Below are 11,526 nucleotides of genomic sequence, written 5' to 3'. Positions count from 1 at the left end.
CGGCGCCGCCACCGAGAGAGTAGCCGGGCCAGGCGCCACGCGGCGAGAGCGCCCCCTGGCGCCTCGGCGGCGCCGCGAACCCCGCCGCCCCCTTGGGGTGCGGGACCGACGCCATCGCCTGCTTTAGCTGCCCCCACCCCACCCCACCCACGGGTCAGGGATCAAACACACACTGACACACACCCCGCCATTTTGGGTCACAGACCCCCAGGGCTCCTTCCAGACCCACTTGCAGCACAGAAACCCACAAACCAGGGGATTAAAACAACAAAAAAATTTTATAACTTCTGCATTTTCATAGTCCTAACAAAGTCACTGCTCGCCCCTCCTTTTCCTGCCCGTGGGGCAGGCACCATGTCAGCTTACCAGGGGTCCTGGGTGGGGTCTGAGCGCCCCGGGACCAGCCCTCACCCTGGTGTTACGCTGCCGTAAAACAGCTCCGAAGACCCCCAGACCCACCCGACGTGGGAGCTTAGTGTTTGCACGATGAGCAGCAGCCCCGGCGAGGGGGGTTTGGCTTTTGGGATGCTGGAAGTGTTGTCAGGACGTGGCAGGCTCCGCGGTGCTGTCCCCCACGCCGCCACAGGGATCTCCCCATCTTCGGTTCCCAGGCGCGGCCCGAGCAGCTCTGCTTCACCCATGAGGGCTGTCAGGACACGGCCGCATCCAGATCCAGAGGTGGCAGCTCCGAAACGTCCACAAGATGCCTCGCTCCCTCCCGGCTCTACTCCATCCTGCTCGCAGAGCTCCGGCACAGCTCCTGGAGGTCTGCAGAGAAGCCCCATTAGCAGCCAATTCATCTGAAAACCAACTATTTAAGTGAAGTTTACAGAATCCACTCCCTTCCCATGGTCTCTACCCCACCGGAGCAATGTTTCACCTGCGGCATACTCACAGTGCATGATTGTGTCCCTGATTTGCCTGAAGCTGTTCTCCTTCAGCGCCATGTAGATGTAGTAAAGGTTTCGCAGCTCCTTGGGATAATCCTTCCGATCCACATCCTTCAACACCGGGATGGTGCGCCCATTGGCCAGCGGAGCTTCGGCCAATGCCTGGTGCATCTGGTACTTGCACCAAGGGTCCTGGAGGAAGCCAGGGGTGATGAGCATGACCCAGCAGTGACTGTTTTGTACGGCATTGCACAGTTCCGTCATCATCGCGCTTCCCGGCGCCGCGTCCCGCAGCTGAAGGAAGCAACGGAAGCTTTCGGGTTGACCCTCCAGGTAGGACACCAGCTCCTCCACCAGCTCCAGGTCCACCTCGCTGTGACAGATGCAGACGTCGTAGCTCTTGGCCCACCGGGCGCTGTCTGAGGCATTGATGTCCGACACCAAGATGGGTGACAGGCGGACGGAACTGACCAGGCTCGTGCTGGGAGAGTAGCCGGAGCGGTCAGAGGATGAGGAAGGTGAGGATGAAGAAGAGCGGCTGGAATCAAGGCTGCTCTCCACCGACCTGGGCTTGGGTTTGTGCAGGAGTCGCCTAAACCAGCCTGCAGAGCCAGAGGGACCACTGTGAGGTTTGGGGTAGGCTCAGCACTCCCCAGGGCTTCCCGAGGGTGTCGTCCGGCACTGCCGGCTCAGCACGACACCTCCAGATGGGAACAGCTGGGTGGGATCTCACCCTGATCCCCCCACCAAAACCACCCCAGTGGCTAAAACCTCGGCTATCACCAACACCCGTATGCAGTCGCATCATGGCAACCACCCTCATGTTTCGGTGGCGGGGGGATGCCAGTGACGGAGGGGACAGAGCCGGAGGGTTTATCCCCGCCCTGGCATGAACCGAGCCCAGACTCACCGGCCATAGCGGGCAGCGCGCTGCTCAGCTGCCGACTGCCAGCGTGAACCCTCTCCTGCCAGCAGAAAAAAGGGATTAAAAAAAAAATTAGGAGAGCAGGAACCTCCCTGCAGTGAGTCTCAGCCCCAGGAGTTCTGCGGGATTTATTCCAGGCTGCTCGCGTGCAGCCCCGGGGTGCTCGCCTGCAGCCCCGGGGTCACCCCAGGCAGGGTCTTCCGCCTTGCCAAAACTTGCCAGGAAGGAAGGAGCATTTTGAGCTCAAGCATGGCTGGAAGCAGCAGCTCAAGCAACCCTCCTGCCTGGCCACCATTCTACTGCCTGTTACCAGCTCTCTCCGCTGGAGATACGCACCTGCAGTGAGCAAGGCCGAGAGTCGAGGGGCAGGAGAGGCCGTCATTCCCAGCGGTGGGGAAAGGATCCTGCAGAGGGGAGAAGCGGGGAACAGCCGGGATCACCAGGGATTGACCGGCTGCTGGCAAACAAAAGAGAACTTGGGTGGTGCCCGCATTGGTGTGCCCTTGCATCCCTGTCCACCCTGTGCCAGCTCACGCTGTGCCCACGTCTCGGCATTGTGTTCCTGGTATGGTTTGGGGTGCCCTGACTCTCCCTGCAGGTACCCGGGAGCAGCAATGGGGGAAATGAGCAGCAGGAACAAACACGGCCGCTGTTTTCCACTGCTTGCATCACCCCTCCTGAAATAAAACCCCCACCGAGTCACACCAAAGCCTTTCCCCTGCCCCGAAAAATAGTGCAGGAGTGCAGCAAATGCTGGCAAGATCTCGCACGCCTGCGGAAACCACACTCCCCAAGCGAGCCACTGCTTAGTAATAGCAAAAAGCTCACGCGTGGCTTGAACGACAAGCATGGATGGCAAATGGAGGGGGCGAAATTTGCCTACCTGGGATGCAGGAGTCAGGCACCGGAGCAGGGAAGGGGGATGCATCAGTCCCTGGATTCAGCGAGGAGGAAGACCTTCTGGGATCGCTTAGGTGGGAAAGGAGAGGGAGGATGCAGCACATTCACTCTGGAGCCTAATGGGATCCACAGTGAATGGCAAGGCCGACCCATCCTTACAGCTTCCCCATCTGGGAGCCCTTCCCAACAGAGCGGCTCTGGGCCTGAGGAGAGGACGGGGACACCCACCAGCTTCCCCAGGGACAGAATGGAGGAGCTGCCCCGGCCTGCCGACAGGTCTGGGCTCCGCCTGGGCATGCGGAAGCGCAGGCAGGGGAAGTCAGCTGCGATCCCACAGGGCAGGGAAGCCAGGCCTCCCCGGGGCCTCCCTCCCACATCCGCCACTGGCCAGATGCTGTCGCCGGCCGGGCGTCACCACGCCCAGCCCTTACTGGCACCAGCACACGCCTGCAAGCCCTGACCCGTTTCCCTCCCTGGTTTTATAACCAGACACAGTTCCATCTCTGCTGCTCCCGCTTATGAGTTAAATTTACCAAACAAGGTCCTTTTTCCCCCGAAAAAAATCCATTCTCCATCTCTCCTTTCCCAGGCTGCACCTCCCCAGGAGCCCCCCACTATGCAACACAGCTCCATCCACTGGTTTCGGAAAGGTCTCCGGCTACACGACAACCCAGCGCTGCTGGCGGCAGCTGCTGATTGCCACCGCCTTCATCCCCTCTTCATCCTCGACCCCTCCAGCGGCCGGGCAGGTGCCAATGCCCAGCGGTTCCTCCTCGACACCCTGCGGGATTTGGATGGGAGCCTGCGGGAAATGGGCTCCAGGTGAGTCTTGGTGCCATCCCCAAGGGATTTGGGGGGCATCTTGAGGGGATTTGGGGGGATCTCGAGGGGATTCGCGCCTACCCGGCTCCCCGGCAGGCTGTTCGTGGTGCGGGGCTGCCCAGAGGAGGTGTTCCCCAATCTCTTCCACGCCTGGGGGACGACGCGGTTGACCTTCGAGGTGGACACGGAACCCCCCGCCCGGCAGCGCGATGCCGCAGTGGCAGAGCTGGCAGCCCGGCATGGCGTGGAGGTGATTCAGGAGGTGTCCCACACCCTCTACGACACCAAGAGGTGGGTGCCTTGCCCCGTCCCTCAGGGTACGGGGGATCCAGCCCCAGTGCCAACCACGTCCCTCCTTCTCCCACCTCAGAGTCCTTGCCTTGAACAATGGCAAAGCCCCCCTGACCTACAAGCACCTGCAGAGCCTCCTGGCATCCCTTGGACCCCCGGAGAAGCCAGCCCCAGCACTCACATGGGAGCATCTTCGAGGTGAGCACAGGACAGACCTGAGGGTGGGCAGAGCACGAAGCTGGGTCAGCATCTCCCTCACCATTCACCCTGGAGCGGAGTGATGGCCATCACACCCCCACCTTACACGGCACCCCAGGCTGCCACACACCATGCCAGGTCAGCCACGATGCCGACTACGGGGTCCCCACCTTGGAGGAGCTGGGCCAGGACCCCACCGCGGTGGGGCCAAACCTCTACCCCGGCGGGGAGACGGCGGCACTCACCCGGCTCAACACGCTTATGGAGAGGAGGGTCAGTGTTTGGCGCCCATCACCCTAATTTCGAGGCTGCTTTGCACCCCCTCAGTCCCAAAACATGACCTTGGTGTGTGTCCCGCCCTGTCTAGGCCTGGGTGTGCAGCTTCAAGAAGCCCAAGACGGAGCCCAACTCACTGAGCCCCAGCACCACCGTCCTCAGCCCCTACCTCAAATTTGGCTGCCTTTCAGTCCGCACCTTCTGGTGGCGGCTGGATGAGCTCTACCAGGGGGTGAGGCAGCATTTTTAGGGTGAGGGGGGAAGAGGGTGAGCCAGAGGGACCTGCAGGAGGGGTGGGGGGCTGGAAAAGATGGGCCAGCCCAGCTGGAGAGGCTGATCCTGCTTTCATTAGCAGCAGGAGCACTCCTGGCCCCCCGTCTCTTTGCACGGGCAGCTCCTCTGGAGGGAGTTTTTCTACACCGCCGGTGCCAGCATTCCCAATTTCAACCAGATGGTCGGCAACCCCGTCTGCCTGCAGGTCGACTGGGACAAAAACCCCCAGCACCTCCACGCCTGGAGGGAGGTATTTCCCTCAGGGATAAACCAAAAATCTTCCAACCCACCCCCCAAAAAAAAATGTCCCCCTGCCCCATTTAACCCCAACACCCCACACCAGGGCCAGACAGGCTACCCCTTCATCGATGCCATCATGACCCAGCTGCGCACTGAGGGCTGGATCCACCACCTTGCCCGGCATGCCGTCGCCTGCTTCCTTACCCGTGGGGACCTCTGGGTCTCCTGGGAAGAAGGGCTGAAGGTCAGATCTCCCCTGACACCCACTGTCACCCACCAGACTCCCGGAGACCCCACCCCACACCATCACAGTGTCCCCACAGGTCTTTGAGGAGCTCCTGCTGGACGCTGACTGGTCCCTCAATGCTGGCAACTGGCTGTGGCTGTCGGGCAGTGCCTTCTTCCACCGATACTTCCACGTCTACTCGCCCGTCACCTTCGGCAAGAAGACGGACCGGGATGGAGCGTACATTCGGTAGGCGTGAAACACAAAGCCACACAAGATGGGGGTGGCATCCCTGGTGGCTTTGACCCCTTGCCGTAGAAAATACCTCCCTGTCCTCAAGGATTTCCCTGCCAAGTACATCTACGAGCCCTGGAAGGCGCCACGGGCTGTGCAAGAGCGGGCGGGCTGTCTGGTGGGCACCCATTACCCCCAGCCCATTGTGGAACACGAGGTGGCAAGTAAGAGGAACCTGGGGCGCATGAAGGCAGCCCGCGCCCGGAAAGGTAATAAATCCCCCAAAAGGCACCGAGCTCCCACCGCAGCCCCGCCGCAACCCCGGCTGCCTTCCTTTCCTCCAGGAACCAAGCAGGAGCCACAGGCCGGCTCCTCCATGGCCGAATCCCAAAGGAAAAAGCCCAAGATTGAGCAGCGCTGAGCCCCACAGGGACCCCCAGGCAGCCGGGGTCAGGCACCACTCACCTCATTTTGCTCAACCCCATCCCTTAATTAATCTCTTCCACTTTCCCACCCTGAGACTGATTACTTTGCTGCTGCTACCACCCCAAAAATCAACTCCCTACCTGAGGACGTGCCCCAGAGGAAGGTGAGTCACCCACCTGTGTGAGTCAGCCTCAACTGGAAACCCCAGAGCTGCCGGACAGTGTCCCAGCAGCCAACGCTGCCCCGCAAACCCAAGCTCCGGAAGGGCAACACTCCTCTAGGTCAACCTCCACCCCTGCCTTAGCTGTAATATAATCATTATTAAAGGGAACGGAGCAATTAAGCAAGCACAGCTCAATTCACAACACACCATGACCCACCAGCAGCAGCACCACGTTGAAATCTACAGCAATACGAGCTTGTTTTGGTTATGGTACCACCGGGTCGGGCATCACAAGAAAACCTGCGGTTTGCGCAATCGCCTGCAAAGAGCGTTAGCAAATGGGTTGAGGATAGGGTGAGTGCAAGACAGGGCCAAAGCCAGACCCCAAAAAGGTGTTCAGGTGAGAAAATAAGGCTACTTTTCCCTCTAAATACACCCACCATCAACATGCTTTATTTATGGCGCCAATACAAAGCGGTACACAGTGACCTTGAAAGCCAGAGAACCGCTTCTCTTCCTGAAAAGCTCTGGATACACCCAAACTCCTTCATAAAGGTGCTCAAAAGCATCACAGCAGCCATTACAACTTCACAACCTGCTCTTACAGCCTCAGAGGGCTGAAGCTGCTGTGGCACAGGCAGGGCCCCAGCAGAGAGGGAGGCAGCGCGCCCCTGAGGGGGTAACAGGGCGCACCAACGCCTACAAATACCCGCTCGAACAGAAGCCACGGCGGCCTGGCGGGCGGCCTGGCGGGCTCCCAGCGGGCAGGACCGACCCCCCGGCCTCTCACACCGCGACCTGAGCGGCCGCCGCCTCGCACCCTCCCCGCTGCGCGCACAGGCGACGACTGCCCTGCGCATGCGCCCGGTACCGTTTATACCAGGAGGAAGCTTAGCGAGAAGAGCGAACTCTCGCGGAAGTGCTTCTGCACACCCCTCCCCGCCATAATCCCGCCTCTTCCGCTACGAGCCAATGAGAGGGCGGGGCCGGGTGGAGGCGGGCCAATCGCGTCCCGCCGCCCCGCCGCGCCCGGGCGTTGCCATGGCGACGGCGGCGCGGGGTGTCTGAGGGGAGCGGTGGCCGCTGCGAAGGCCGCCCCCCAGGGCCGCCGTGAGGGAGGGGGGCGGCGGCCGCCCCGTCCGCTACCGGGGGTCAGTGGGGCTGCCCGGGGGGTCAGGGAGCCGCGGCCTAGCCTCATGTCGTGCTTTAGCCCCAGTCAGTGATCAAGCACCGCGCAGCCACTCGCTCACTCCTCCCTGGTGGGACGGGGTAGAGAATCGGAAAAGTAAAAGAGAGGGAACTCCTGAGTTAAGCACTACTTAGCGACAACTAAAACATCTCCACATTATCACCACTGTTTCCAGCACAAATCCAAAACGTAGCCCCATACTAGCTACTATGAAGAAAATTAACTCTATCCCAGCTGAAACAGTATCCACCCCTCATTCCATACCATTTACGTCATGCTCAGGTCCCACACTATCCAATACAACCTCATTGACCTCCACCCCCCTTCCCATCCTTTGATAAAATCACAGATTCATTTACCATTCCCTTACCTTACGGACCACCTCTGTAAAATGTCTCTAGAGGGTCCACAAACGTCCACAAAATGTCCCGAGTTGACCCAGTCCATGGCTTCGGGCTCCATCTGTTCCGGTGGTTGCTCAGGGCAGGAGAAGTGGGGTGTTGCGTGGAGTTACGGGGCACCGAAGCCAGCTCAGGTCGTGTCACTGCTGCACTTGCACTGCTTCTGGTAAGGCTTGTTCTCCATGGGTTCAGGTAGTCCCTGCTGTAGTAATTCCTATAACATGCAACTCAAATCAAGGGTTATAACACTTTAATGGTAGAACCATTACAGTCTCCACCCCGGCCCCTTTGGGCCAGGTTATAGGTTTTAACATTGCAATGAACTCCTCCCCTTGCTCCCAGCCTGGCCAGCAACAAGTGGTTTCTGCTATAGTAATTTCCGTAACATGTTACTCAAATCTTGGGTTACAACAATTTAAAGGCATTTCCATCACAATTCCACCCCTGGTCCCCTTGGACCAGACCATCTGGTTTAACACTGTAATGGACTCTTCCCCTTGCCCCTGCTCTGGCTTGGACTTATCTGCAGACTGCAGTCCTTCAGGGTTGTACCTGCTCCAAGCGGAGTCTTACCTAGGAGCCACAGTCTCTCCAGGGGCACATCTGCTGCAGCATAGACTTATTCAGAGCTACAGTCACTTTGAGGTGTGCCTGTTCGAGCATGGCTTCTCCATGGGCCATGATGCTTTCAGAGATATACCTGCTCCAGCATGGCCTTACCCACAGCTGCAGTCCCTCCAGAAGTAAACCTGCTCTGTTGTGGGCTTCTTCATGGCCACGCACTTTGAGGTGCTCCAGCATGACCTCATGCACAGCCACCAATGCTTCAAGGTGTACCTGCTGCAGCATGGACTTATCTACAGCCACAGACACTTTGAGGTGTACCTTCTCCAACATGGATTTATCCTTGGGCCACAATTCCTTCAGAGGTACACCTGCTGTGGCACAGACATAACCATGGCCGCAGACACTTCGAGATATACCTGCCCTGCTCTGGCGTGGGCTTATACATGGCGACAGATGCTTCGGGGTATCCTGCTCCCACATGGACTCATCCCCAAGTAGTCCTGACCAGGGTCAGGAATTAGCACAGCAGTTGCTCCCCAGGTCCCAGTGCTGAAGTCTTGGAAGGGATTCATCCAGGCACTCCTGGATGCTGCTATTGGCTTTGATCTCCTGGAGGATGAAGAGGGCAAAAACACTTTCAAAAGTGTCTCCAGGAAGGCAAGAACTTGGTTGATGTTGCCCACAGCCTTATCCAGAAGCTGTCTCCAGTGAGTGTGCTTGTAGTGCTGTACGTAATTATTTGGTACCTAGCCCTGAGCATAGGAGTTGGCTCTTGGAAATAGCCATATTTGGTTCTCCAGCATGCCCCCATCTCCCAACGATCCCTCTACCCACAAGAAGCCACAAGTGCAGTTACTGTGCCAGGTTCCTGAGACGTAACTCTGCCATGGACACCAGCTTGTGGGTATTTCACTCGCGGTGTCCTGGACAAGGACCTAGAGCCTTACGGAGATCTTTGAGAAATATGTGGGTGTTTTTTCATTATGTCTTTCCGCATGAAGTGCTAAAACAAACCAGGTTCTGATTTTAATCTGTCTCTCCTTTCTCAGCGCACAAGCAATGTCTGCTCAACCTTTTTCAAAGACTGTTTATACAAGGTGTTTGATGACCTGGAATCTAAAATGGAAGATTCTGGGAAGCAACTGCTTCAATCTGTGCTTCACTTAATGGCAAACGGGGCTCTTGTGTTAACCACAAACTTGGATAACCTGCTGGAACTGTACGCAGGACACCAGGGGAAGCAACTGGAGTCTCTTGACCTAACCAACAAAAAGAAGGTAAATGATGATGATTTCTTTTTTGTCAGGGCCGAGCTGGGACAACGCAGGACAGCGGCAGCTGTGGGATGTGCCCTTGTGCCCACGTGAGGGGATTGTACTGTCTGCAGCAATTTAAATGATGTTAGACAAAGTCCATGCGGAGACTCTAGACATTTGGGGCAATGAGCAGAGGAACGAAGATGAATGCTCGTTTCTGAAATGTTGTGCTTGCTGGCTGACATCCATTGCTCAGGCCAAGCCCTTAAGCCTGGTATTTCTTTAATCTCTGTCCTTCAAACTTCTGGCTTGGCCTTGCTGAGGTACAGGAAGCCTCGCTTCCACTTAGGGCTTGGGTTGATATTTCTAACTGGCACAGGAAACTCTGTGCGAGACACAAAGCTGACCTTTCTATTTTTATAGCATGCTGTGGAGTGCTTTTTGTGACTGCGCTTGTGGGGCCGTAGCCTTCCAGGCTTCCCTCTTGCCCCGTGTCCTCTTTCTGAAATGGCTGGATGACTCCTGTGGGGTTGCTCCGTGTCCTCCGGCTTCTTCTGCTGTGCTCTGGGATTCATAGCTGCTCACTTCACGCTAGCTTCCCTCCTCTTGCCCCAGTCAGGCAGAAAATCAGACTGTTGGACCCTGAGCTCTTCGCCCACCTCATCTTTCCACCGTGGGTTTTACTGGTGGGGAGCACCATATCCTCTTCGCTGGTTGAGCAGGTGCTGTGCAGTGCTCGGTCTCTTTCTGTTCTGAGTAATTTCTGTGCTTTGCGTTTGCTGCATGACCTCTTAATCGGCATAGCTGGAAGTACTTACAGAGTTACAAATAAGCATTCTAATTACTATGAGCTAAACGAGCTCTAGTTTGCAGGGGTAAACCAAGAGCCTCAGAAGCAGCTTTTTGAAATGAAGGTCAGCTGTTGACCAGCGGGGTCAAGAAAGAAACTTGATTTGTACTTGAGAATTAAACTTGAAAAACAGGCTTGAGAAACATGCTGGCTTAACATTCATAGAGTTTTCCCCCTTCTCCGGCTGAGCCTGGTGTATCGGTTCAGTCTCTTCCCACCACCTCTGGCGTTCAGCTGAAGCGTTGACCCAAACAGGCTGCTAGCTGCAGGCCGCAATGTAGAAGCTGATGGACTCATGACCCCTTGAGGAGATCAGGGAGAATGTGAGGAAGAAGCTGCCTCTTTGAAACACTTCCCCAGCATGGTGTTTTTCACAGCGCCGTGGAAGCTAACGCGGCGTTTACACCAACCCCAGGGGCATAGTGCTCCACCCAGCCGGGTACCAGAAGGTACACGGAGGTCGCGGTGAGGCAGCCCTGCCTCCTCTCTCTGCAGGGCATACTTTGTGGTCCCATACCTTGTCTTATCTATGCATCCCACTTCCCACGCAAGCTCCTGACAGGCCCGTGTGTTACCCGGGCATAGACTGGGCTGAGTTTAAAGGCTGGGTGGTGGGAGAGTCCTTAATTTCCTGAAAAAGAGGAGGGATGGATTCTCTCGCCTGCTAACCTGCAAAAGCACCTCGCTACGTTTGTGTTGAGGAAGACCGAATTATGACACTCCGCAAGAGCCTCATCAGTGATAAGGTGTCTCTTGTGCCTCATGAAGGTAAGACTTGCCTTGACTAAGAACATCTTTCCCTTTTTTAAAGTGAGAGATTCAGAAGCTGGATGAAAGTAATTAATTCTTGGGCTGTGGTTGGACTGTTGATGACATCACGTTTCAGGCCCTGTTTTTAGAGGCCATGAAGCGCAAGTCAGACCTGGAACACTTCATGCTCATACAAAGAGACGTGGATGAGTTTAAGCAGCTCTGTGAGAAGATGCAGGACATTCCCACAGGATGCAGCACTTGAGCACCAGCCTCACTTCAAGACCTGTGCCCTTAGGACAGGCCTAAGCCAGTCCCAGCAGCTCCCAGGGAGGCCTGGGTGGTTTAAAGCTGGTCTAAGAGAGGAGCAAAGGCCAGGGCAGAGCCTCCTCAGACAGACACCTGGTTTAACATAGTAATTGTCTTTTTACCAAGGCCACGTGTACCCAGAGAACATGGTCTTCGCGAAGGAGCTGCGACCTCCTCTGACTTCATACTTAGTGCTTTTGTATCCTGTACTTTCAATTAAAAAAAACAACTTGAACATGTTTTTTCACTGGAAACTCCAGTTTTCTAGTCCTGTCTTTTACTGTACACTGTTTTGTACCTGGGAGTTTGTATTAAAGGCCTGTTCACTTAACTTTTGGCT

General features: G+C 56.7%; 3 protein-coding genes across 11 annotated transcripts; 2 read left to right on the top strand and 1 right to left on the bottom strand.

Moving 5' to 3' along the window:
• Positions 1 to 259: 259 nt before the first annotated feature.
• TIRAP (TIR domain containing adaptor protein) lies at positions 260 to 3,085 on the bottom strand. Of its 6 annotated transcripts, none has more exons than XM_064470826.1 (6): positions 2,944 to 3,085; positions 2,699 to 2,784; positions 2,152 to 2,219; positions 1,801 to 1,855; positions 896 to 1,492; positions 260 to 768 (listed from the first exon to the last, which is right to left on the bottom strand). In XM_064470826.1, the coding sequence occupies exons 4-6, from the start codon at positions 1,805 to 1,807 to the stop codon at positions 725 to 727; spliced, it is 648 nt and encodes a 215-aa protein (XP_064326896.1). In that variant the 5' UTR covers positions 1,808 to 1,855; positions 2,152 to 2,219; positions 2,699 to 2,784; positions 2,944 to 3,085; the 3' UTR covers positions 260 to 724. The 6 variants fall into 6 exon arrangements, with proteins under 6 accessions (XP_064326896.1, XP_064326897.1, XP_064326895.1 ...); XM_064470827.1 differs by having other exon boundaries at positions 2,875 to 3,071; XM_064470825.1 differs by having other exon boundaries at positions 2,699 to 2,831; positions 2,944 to 3,071.
• On the top strand, positions 3,077 to 6,530 carry LOC135316671 (cryptochrome-2-like). 4 transcript variants are annotated; one of them, XM_064470821.1, is made up of 10 exons: positions 3,077 to 3,537; positions 3,634 to 3,828; positions 3,908 to 4,026; positions 4,145 to 4,299; positions 4,394 to 4,534; positions 4,655 to 4,825; positions 4,919 to 5,059; positions 5,139 to 5,290; positions 5,382 to 5,544; positions 5,620 to 6,530. In XM_064470821.1, exons 1-9 carry the CDS (start codon positions 3,332 to 3,334, stop codon positions 5,521 to 5,523), a joined length of 1,422 nt encoding a protein of 473 aa, XP_064326891.1. In that variant the 5' UTR covers positions 3,077 to 3,331; the 3' UTR covers positions 5,524 to 5,544; positions 5,620 to 6,530. The 4 variants fall into 4 exon arrangements, with proteins under 4 accessions (XP_064326891.1, XP_064326889.1, XP_064326887.1 ...); XM_064470819.1 differs by having other exon boundaries at positions 4,697 to 4,825; positions 5,360 to 5,544; positions 5,620 to 6,529; XM_064470817.1 differs by having other exon boundaries at positions 3,078 to 3,537; positions 5,360 to 5,544; positions 5,620 to 6,529.
• A 1,771-nt stretch (positions 6,531 to 8,301) lies between these two features.
• On the top strand, positions 8,302 to 11,481 carry FAM118B (family with sequence similarity 118 member B). The gene is given in 6 exon segments (XM_009508475.2): positions 8,302 to 8,383; positions 8,530 to 8,654; positions 8,657 to 8,728; positions 9,071 to 9,298; positions 10,526 to 10,592; positions 10,943 to 11,481. Coding segments are annotated over 6 exon segments (774 nt in total). The 3' UTR covers positions 11,143 to 11,481.
• The last annotated feature ends 45 nt before the right edge of the window (positions 11,482 to 11,526 follow it).

The sequence above is a fragment of the Phalacrocorax carbo genome, chromosome 21 (genome assembly GCF_963921805.1).
Source record: "Phalacrocorax carbo chromosome 21, bPhaCar2.1, whole genome shotgun sequence".
NCBI classification, from domain to species: Eukaryota; Metazoa; Chordata; class Aves; order Suliformes; family Phalacrocoracidae; genus Phalacrocorax; species Phalacrocorax carbo.
This window is presented reverse-complemented; position numbering and strand designations above follow the sequence as displayed.